We start from the raw sequence: 8917 nt of genomic DNA, 5'->3' as shown, positions 1-8917 counted from the left end.
AGGACTGTTAGCTAGTTACGTTTTATCTTATTTTGGTTGGGTCACCGCTTTTATGTTAGTAATGCATAAATCAAGAGTATTAGTAGGATTTAAAGTTATAACTAATGAGGCTACGTTTGAACTGAAGTACAGCTGGTGCAACCTAATTCTACAGAGGGCATTCAGAGGGTTGCAGCAGCAGTGAAGTTCCCCCCCACCCCTTAGATCTTAGTTATCTTCTCTTACAGGCCAACCTTTATATGAAAACTGATATTGACTAGGCACCATCATAATATTTTTGAATGGATGCCGTGTCATCTAGGCCTAGTTTAACCCCTGTGTTTTACCGCAAAATGAATGGGTTTGCCGTTTGTCCTCCAACACCTCATTGTCAAGGAAATTGTCACACGATTAAGAAGGATCCATATACCTGCTTTTGTCTCCTTCTGGTTAATTCTCCCACCAGAGGGAGACAAAAGCAAAACTTCATTTAGTTTTTTGGTGGCGCGGATTCTGTTCAAATAGCCTTTCTAAGTCAACTGAATTCTTAAATAATTTAAAATAATTACCATGAGTCCAGATATGAAATAGAATAGGATTCTATCTAAATGGTTTCATCTATAGTTGCTGTAAACAGGAACTCACAAAGCTGATTTAACTAATCAAGGGCATTTTTGGTGGATTGATTGGGTCAGTCATTGAATCAGGTATGTGAGCTCCTGGTTACAAAAAAAAACCCTTCTGGCAAATGGGTCTCAAGGACTGGAGTTGAGAAACACTGATTTAGATTATGTGATTTGTATGGGGAATAAATAAAAAGTTTGTCACAAAATATTGATACATACTTGACTTTTACTTCCGCCATAATCTTCTGTTTTTCTATGTGCTATATTGCTGGTCGCATCCAAATATACCATGCCTGTATTAATAGATGCAGTTGACGCCAAGTAGAGTGCTTTTATGTTAGTGCTTTTCATCTGGATGGATTCAGTTGACTTTGTATCTGGCCTATAGTAATGACAGCTTCCTAACATCAGAACCAAGAGACGATGGTCCCTCTCAAAGTTGGCCCAGAGCAACAATTGAGGTAAAACAGGTATAAAGAGCTGCAGGGTTCAATCAAAGGCTGGCTCTGTGGCCTGGGAAACAATGTTTAGAACAGAAGGCTCCACAAGGGGAGGGTTCTCACCTCATGTACAGTACTGTGAAAAAGTAAATAAAATAGAAATGTTAATAGGTTATTTTTTTATCAATTAACAAAATGCAAAGTGAGTGAAGAGAAGAGAAATCTAAATCAAATCAATATTTGGTGTGACCACGCTTTGCCTTCAAACCAGCATAAATTCTTCTAGGTACACTTGCAAGTCAGGGATTTTGTAGGCATATAGTCAGGTGTGCGATTAACCAATTATACCAAACAGGAGCTAATGATCATCAATTTATTATGTAGGTTGAAACACAATCATTAACTGAAACAGAAACAGCTGTGTAGGAGGGTTAAAACTGGGTGAAGAACAGCCAAACTCTGCTTCCAAGGTGAAGTTGCTGAAGAGAGTTTAATGTCAGAAGTCATACACCATGGCAAGACTGAGCACAGCAACAAGACGCAAGGCAGTTATACTGCATAAGCAAGGTCTCTCCCAGGCAGAAATTTCAAGGCAGACAGGGGTTTCCAGATGTGCTGTCGCGGCTAAAGAGCCATACCTCCGATGTGGAAACAAGGCCAAGCGACTCAACTATGCATGAAAATACAGGAACTGGGGTGCAGAAAAATGGTAGCAGGATCTCTGGACTGATGAGTCAAATATTTGGCTGTAGCAGAAGGCAGTTTGTTCACCGACGGGCTGAATGATGTGTGAGTGTCTGCTGTCAACAGTGAAGCATGACACGCTGCCAACACCTGGCTGCGGTTGCAGCAGCGGCCTGGGTCCTCTTCACTGACAGACAGCAGGCCCAGGGAGGCCCGGTCGCTGCTGAGTGGGTCAGTGTACTGTGGCCAGCTGGCCTTCACCGACCTTCTGCTCCATGTCCTTTATCATCTCGTCCACCTGGGCGATCTCCATTTCCTGGTGACACTGCTCCAGCCACTCCACAATTTTTTAATGGGTAATTAATTGTGGAGTCTACTATTTTCACAATGGTATTTGTCTGTTTTTATGTTTCAGGTCTTGAAGGAGGTCCTTGCCATCTGAAAGCTGAAGTTGTGAGAGGTCGACGTGTGTGTAGAGGTGTGTGAAAGTCCACAGCGCTTTCTGCACAGGCTAGGTAGTTCCTCTGGTCACTCCCTGCGCACTGATGAAACCCTCACAGTATAATCTGATTATCTGCTGCTCTTGCACACCTTCTCTTCCGTAACTTTACGAGTTTGCATACATATAATCTGTCTGTGTTTGTGTTCATATGTGTTTCTGAGAGCATCTATGCGTTTCTGTGTCTGTGACAGAGAGTGAAGTTAATTGAACTGAACTGACCTTTGGTCAAGGGGATGGCTGCAATCTCATCTGGCTTGGGTATTAGTGATTATATTTAAACTATTGTAACCACCATGAGAGTTTTATGCTACATGTGGATGTTTAGTGGTGCTCAGTTTTTTCATTTGTTTTCCTCCCTAGTAAAGCACAAATCAGTTCAGTTTGGTATGAATTCCTCAGTTATGGTTCCAAAATGATCTGTAAGTATAATAGAGCTTGACCAACAGAGGGCACTGTTAGGCACATAAATTAATCTTGTATCAGATAGCTTTTTAATACTTTTCATTGCACCTGTATAAAAGGTGAAGAGGTCAGCATTGCAGACCTCTTCTCATGCTCATTTAGTGAAATGTTATTCAGGCATCAGTGGGCCTGAATGCTGCCATTTTAGCTGGTGCAGTGCAATTTGGGTCTGTCCTAGTCACGCTCTGCTTCCCCATGCAGTAACATCCTGACCCAATGACCAGTACCTTCCCTGCTGCATATTCTACTGAACACAGAGCAGATTCTCAGGGAGAGAACATTAAACTGATTTACTCATGGATGCCTTGGCTGGTTGCTTCAGTACGTATGGATTGTGTAACCAGTGAAGAATCCGGTCTGACCCAAATATTTATACACAAAGCAGGCTGGGAGGGGCTTTCAAAGGTCGCTGTACAAAGATGGAGCTTTATTGTTTTATGAAAACCTTTGAAATGCCAGTAGCTCTGCATAACAACAGAGGGCTTGTTCACCCTAATTAATTTAAGTGAAACCTATAGGAAAATGAATCTTACATTGAATACCTGGTTGGATATGTCTCCACTGTTTATAAGCCAGCTTTAGAAGAAAAAAAAAAAAATGTATATATATTTTTTTAATCGAGTTCCAATTATACTTGAATGAAATTCAAGGGCAAAAACTTTAAGCAGCAAGTGCCCTGTAACTTGATGCCAAATATATGAAACTTAGTCCAAGGAGGGAGAAATAACTGCCACTTTCTCGTCTTAGGTACATGTACACTGGCAGGATTTTACAGCCTTTAAAAAAAAGGCTGTAAAAAAAGTGATGTGAACATTTATGTGTGTCAGTTTCAATGCAAACACCTGATACTGTATCTGACCAAAATGTTCAATTTGGTCTCATCTGAAGACAGCACCTTCATTCAATCATACTTTAAATGACAAAATGAGTCCAAATGAGACAAATATTGAATGTTTTGGTCAGATACAGCATCGGTATGTTTGGCATTGAAACAAAGATGCATAAAAGGATATGTGCACACAGTGAAATTTGGTGCTGGGTCAGTGATGTTTTGGGGCTGTTTTAATTCCAGTGGTCTTGGGGCACTGGTTAAAATAAATGGTATAATGGATTTCACAAAATATCAGGCAATTTTGGCTGACAATACGGTTGACCCTACCACAAGGCTGAGACTTGGCTGTAGGTGGACTTTCCAGCAAGACAGTGAGCCAAAACATACCTAAAAATCCACACAGAAATCGTTTTATGACAACCCAATCTATGTCCTGCAGTGTCTATCTCAGGTGCCAGACCTCAATCCAATCGAAAACCTGTTGGCTGAACTGAAGAGGCCAGAGGGCGCAAATCCACAAATGTGGAGTTGTAAGGACTTACATAGAGGAATGGTCCAAATTCCCTTACCCTTGTCAAGCATTACAGGAAAAGAGGTGGATGCACCAAGTAATAAACCAGGGGTGCCAATAAATATGGAACCTTGATTTTGGTTAAATACATTTTTTATTAAATGAATGTTCGATGTTGAAATTTTGAAATATTAATTAAGTACAGTATTTTTCACACGTTCAACATTTTGAATTTATCTCAGTACTCATATTGTTCATTTTCTGAAGTATTTTTAGTGCATTGCCAGTCAGGGGTGCCAATAATTTTGGAGTGCACTGTATATACAGTATAAGGTGTATATTGTCACATATATGCGTGTGATGTATATTGTGAATGTTTTAAAATCTGCTGCTGTATGCCAGCTTTGTTTTATAGCTTGCATGTTATGTTTTTCCTGCATAATCCATATTAAAGTCATGAAGAAATACACATTTTCTTTAGCTACAAAGATAAAAAGAAAGCTTAATGCATGTAGCAAAATCTACCATTTTTAAGATAGATAAGCAGTCATTTTCTTTACATTGTTCCAACTATGAGTAGAGCCTCACTTGTAAGTATCTGCTCATTTGAAGGTCACAAACAAAGTGACTTTAATCCACAAGGCAGAACAAGCTAGCTATCTGTCCTGGGTATTTTGTGCAGGAACACATTGTTGAGGCAACAACTTTCCCACAATCTCACCAGCCATGCACATAACATAAAAAAGTGCTTCCTTACTCAACTTTAATCTTCAGTTGAATTCTTAAACCAACCATTGCTGTTAGCCTCTGGACTCTTTTGTACACTAACATTTTCTGAATGGTTTCCTTTATATGAGGAATGTGCTGAATGTCGTTTAGAAAGTGAAAGCGATAGAGCATGAATTTGAACAGCTGTAAGAACACAACAGTTTAAAAACAGTTTTATCACTGAGAAAAGGAAAAGTATGCATGTTTTCTTTCAATATTCAGTTATTTCCTATCAATGAAACACAAAAAGAAAAACAAAATGACCCCCACATCAAGTTAACTGTAATCAATTTCCATTCTTCCTCTTTGACTAAGCTGAGATAGTTCAGAGAGGATTGGATGCCTTGGATTAAACCATATGTTGTGGTTTTGATCGATTTTTTAATTTAATCATCTCAACACTCTGTAAATTTCATCCTTTACATTTGCGTTACATAATCTTATTAACATTTCGGTGCAGAGTGACTGCTAGTTATGGAACATTGTCCTACTGCTCTGTCTGTTGCTGCTCGTTTCTGCAGTATTCCATGCTAATGCTCAATTCATGCATATCCTTGGGATTAGATAATGGCAGTTTGGTTCAAGCATTGTTTTCTTGTAACAATGCCCCTACTTCATGCTGTAGTCCTCCCTTCTGAGGAAATTGTCAACAAGATCTTATTCTGGAAATGAGAGAGACATTGTTCTTCACTTAGTTTCTGTGGATTTGTGTTCCAGGCAAATAACACCTCTCATCTTGTTTATAAAAATGGAGAATGCAATAAATTTGGTTCATACTTTGTTTTATCAGCTCCAGGTAAGTAACACTGACCAAAGGTCTGAGAGATGAGGTTAGAGATGAGGTCCTATTCCAGTGGACAAGGTTTTTAGAATGATATATAATTATATGCATTGCAAACTACATTAACAATAAGTATTGAATACAGAATATACAATATACAGAGTTGCTCTCAATCAGAATTTATTTTAAAAATGCTAACATTGTGTCTTTAATGGTTTTCTTGAGTCAATCACCTAGCATCCTTAATCAAGAAAAAGATTAAGATCCATTCTTTTCTGTTTATGAATTATGCATTTAAGTGATATTAGCCATCACTGTATTCCATGGTTTGTTTTTTAAATGCTACCTCCTGGAATCCATATGGGGAACCTCTCAGGATCCATTGAGGCGATCCCTGAAATCCTCCGGGACCTGTGAATGTCTGCATCCGGCTGTCCGTCAGGGCGCTACGTGGACATGCAGTCCAGGAGCTCACGGCAGAGGCACCGGCTGAGGCCGTACGCCATGACGAGCACCAGGCTGGACGGTACGAGGCTGACCAGGAGAACCCCCAGCGTGGTCTTCTGCACGATGAGCAGGTAGACCCCCAGAGGCAGGGAGCTGAAGTAGAGCAGGCCCAGCAGCCAGATCAGGGCCTGGGCGGAGGCCTGGCACAGCAGGGAGGTGCAGTTCCACACCGTCCAGCGCTGGGCCATGGACGTCATGGAGTCCAGGCTCGGGGAGCGGCGGGCCCGGCCGTGGGCGGGAGCGCGGGGGGATCCAGGGGGGGAATCCTGGGCCGACTCCACGATGGTGATGACCAGGCAGCTGGGGGCTCGGCGTGAGGAAGGGGACGAGGAGGAAGAGGAAGGGCCGACCAGAGCGCTGAGGCGGCGGGGGCTGAGCAGGAGCTCAGTGGAGCCCTCTAGCAGGTTCCTCCGGTTCTGCAGCCGGAGGGCCAGGGCCGCCACCAGGCCTCGGTCGTCAGGCAGGCCGCTTGCGTCTCCTGCCTCCTCCTCCTCCTCCTCCTCCTCGGGCAGGCTGGTGGCACAGCGGCAGAAGGGGCACACCACGGCGCGTGGCGGGGACTCGCCCAGGTCCAGGATCTTGTTCAGGCACTTAGCGCACAGGCGGTGGCCGCAGTCAAGCACCTTGGGCCGGCGGACGCTGAGGTTGTAGCGGTAGTAGCAGATCTTACACTCCAGCTCTTCGGCTCCCAGGACCTCCGGCGCATCCTGGGGGGCCTGCCCCATCATCTCGCTCTCCTCTCTCTCGGGCGTGCTGGGTTGGGAGGCGGGAGGGCTCGCGGGGTGCGAATGGGGGACGCGGGGGTGCCCGCCGGGACACTCCCGGGGGCAGGATGTTCTGGGATGCCGGTCGCTGTGGGAGTGACGCCCCGGGGGCACAGCACAGCTCTCTGGGCCTCTCTGTGGGAGGAGCCCACATGCCCTCTGAGGTGGGAGGGGAGCGGAGAGGCCACAGAAAAGATAACAGTGAACAACGTGGCCCAGAACAAACGGCACAACAAAGCGGCCCTGTCGCGCGGCGGCTGGAATTTTCTACCGCGTTCATTGTTGAACCGGTGAACCTCGGCCCAATTAGCAGCCGCCGTTTGTTTCTACCAGGGCCAGGCCTGGAGGTCTTTACCGTCCCTGGGTCTGCCCCCCAACAAAGAGCCATTCGCTCTGCTCAACCAGCCCATTTATTCACCAGACCACCATGAATGTATTTCTGAATAAAACAATGCCATTTTACATTCATGGTCTATACATATTAATGTTCTATAACAGAGGAAGTGTATGAACTAAAGATATCTGTGGTTGCAGCTGTCAGGGACCTGATTTGGCAAGGAAAGTATGCTTGATATCCAGCCAATTCAAATACTGGACAAATGACAATTACTGGAAAATGGGTCATAGTGCTGCTCGTCAGAAAAACCTTTTACCCTGGGAGACAGGGATTGTTCAAAATCTGCCATGTGTGATTGAGTTCAGGATGAGGGCGCATCTTGGCCTGTGAAATACCCCCTTAATTAACGTGCAAAATAAAATGTAAATTTAAAAAAATGTATAACTCAAAAACGTACTGTATTGGCTCATGGTGCCATCTCTTAGCAAGCTACACATCTTTCTCATGCTATAGTATTGCTACATTAGTCAAGAAAAAAGGCTTTATACTACCTAGCTTATGTTTCTGCAAAGACTGGAGAAGCTTCTATGTACTAGCATGGTTGACATAGAGCAGTGGTCCTCAACCTTAGTCCTGTGGGACCCCTCTGCATGTTGGGTTTGTTTCAACCACAGTTACAATCCCAGAATTAAAATAAACTATACATTTTCCAAATGAAGTGTTCTTCATTCTGAAGGGACCTATTTAGCCTTTTAAGCATCATTAGGTCATAAAAAGCTATGCCTACCATGAAGAATAAATCTCGTGTTATATTGCAAACAATTGCATAAAAAGAGATAATAATTATTTTAACAGATCAAATTAAACAGTGAAGTGTATCCTCAGGCTTGTTGAACATATGTGTTTAAGTTATTTCATATTTGTTCCTTAAACATGTAACACAATGCAGGTTTGGCTCTTATCACCTGCTTTTTAAATGATTTATTATCTACGAAATGTTTTGTTTCAGCGGCCATGTGTCCACACTTTGACCAGCTCTGTGTTTACTGATTCACCTTCATCTCTCATCTTTCATTTGATCAGTTCAAATATTTTTACCACTCTTTCTGTAAGTGTTTGCAATACAGCACAATGTGAATATTGGAGGTTTATTCTTTGTGTCTTGCATAGCTTTGGCACATAATGTGGTTTCAGAGGGTAAATAATCTATCTTAACATCCATCCATCCATCCATTATCTGAACCCGCTTATCCTGAACAGGGTCGCAGGGGGGCTGGAGCCTATCCCAGCATACATTGGGCGAAAGGCAGAGGAATACACCCTGGACAGGTCGCCAGTCCATCGCAGGGCACACACACCATTCACTCACACACTCATACCTATGGGCAATTTTAGACTCTCCAATCAGCCTAACCTGCATGTCTTTGGACTGTGGGAGGAAACCGGAGTACCCGGAGGAAACCCACGCAGACACGGGGAGAACATGCAAACTCCGCACAGAGAGGCCCCGGCCGACGGGGATTCGAACCCAGGACCTCCTTGCTGTGAGGCGGCAGTGCTACCCACTGCACCATCCGTGCCGCCCTTATCTTAACATGAAAAGAATAATTAAGAAAAAATTGCCGCTTGTTAAAATTCTGGTAACCAGCAAATCTGTCTCAGTCGAAATATATGTTATGGCTGCACAGTATGTCTATGAAATGCAGTCCTGTCAAAATGAAAAA

The 8917-nt window shown here is 43.3% G+C and overlaps 1 protein-coding gene across 1 annotated transcript; it reads right to left on the bottom strand.

The window, feature by feature from the left end:
- Positions 1 to 4964: 4964 nt before the first annotated feature.
- LOC133137818 (E3 ubiquitin-protein ligase RNF182-like) lies at positions 4965 to 6918 on the bottom strand. Its single transcript, XM_061256184.1, has one exon. It carries the CDS (start codon positions 6818 to 6820, stop codon positions 6032 to 6034), a length of 789 nt encoding a protein of 262 aa, XP_061112168.1. The 5' UTR covers positions 6821 to 6918; the 3' UTR covers positions 4965 to 6031.
- Between the last annotated feature and the right edge of the window lie 1999 nt (positions 6919 to 8917).

This window comes from Conger conger, chromosome 9 (assembly GCF_963514075.1).
Source record: "Conger conger chromosome 9, fConCon1.1, whole genome shotgun sequence".
Taxonomy (NCBI): domain Eukaryota; kingdom Metazoa; phylum Chordata; class Actinopteri; order Anguilliformes; family Congridae; genus Conger; species Conger conger.
This window is presented reverse-complemented; position numbering and strand designations above follow the sequence as displayed.

Coding starts and splice junctions, on each gene's coding strand:
- LOC133137818 (XM_061256184.1), bottom strand. CDS start 6,820: ATGATGGGGCAGGCCCCCCAGGATGCGCCGGAGGTCCTGGGAGCCGAA.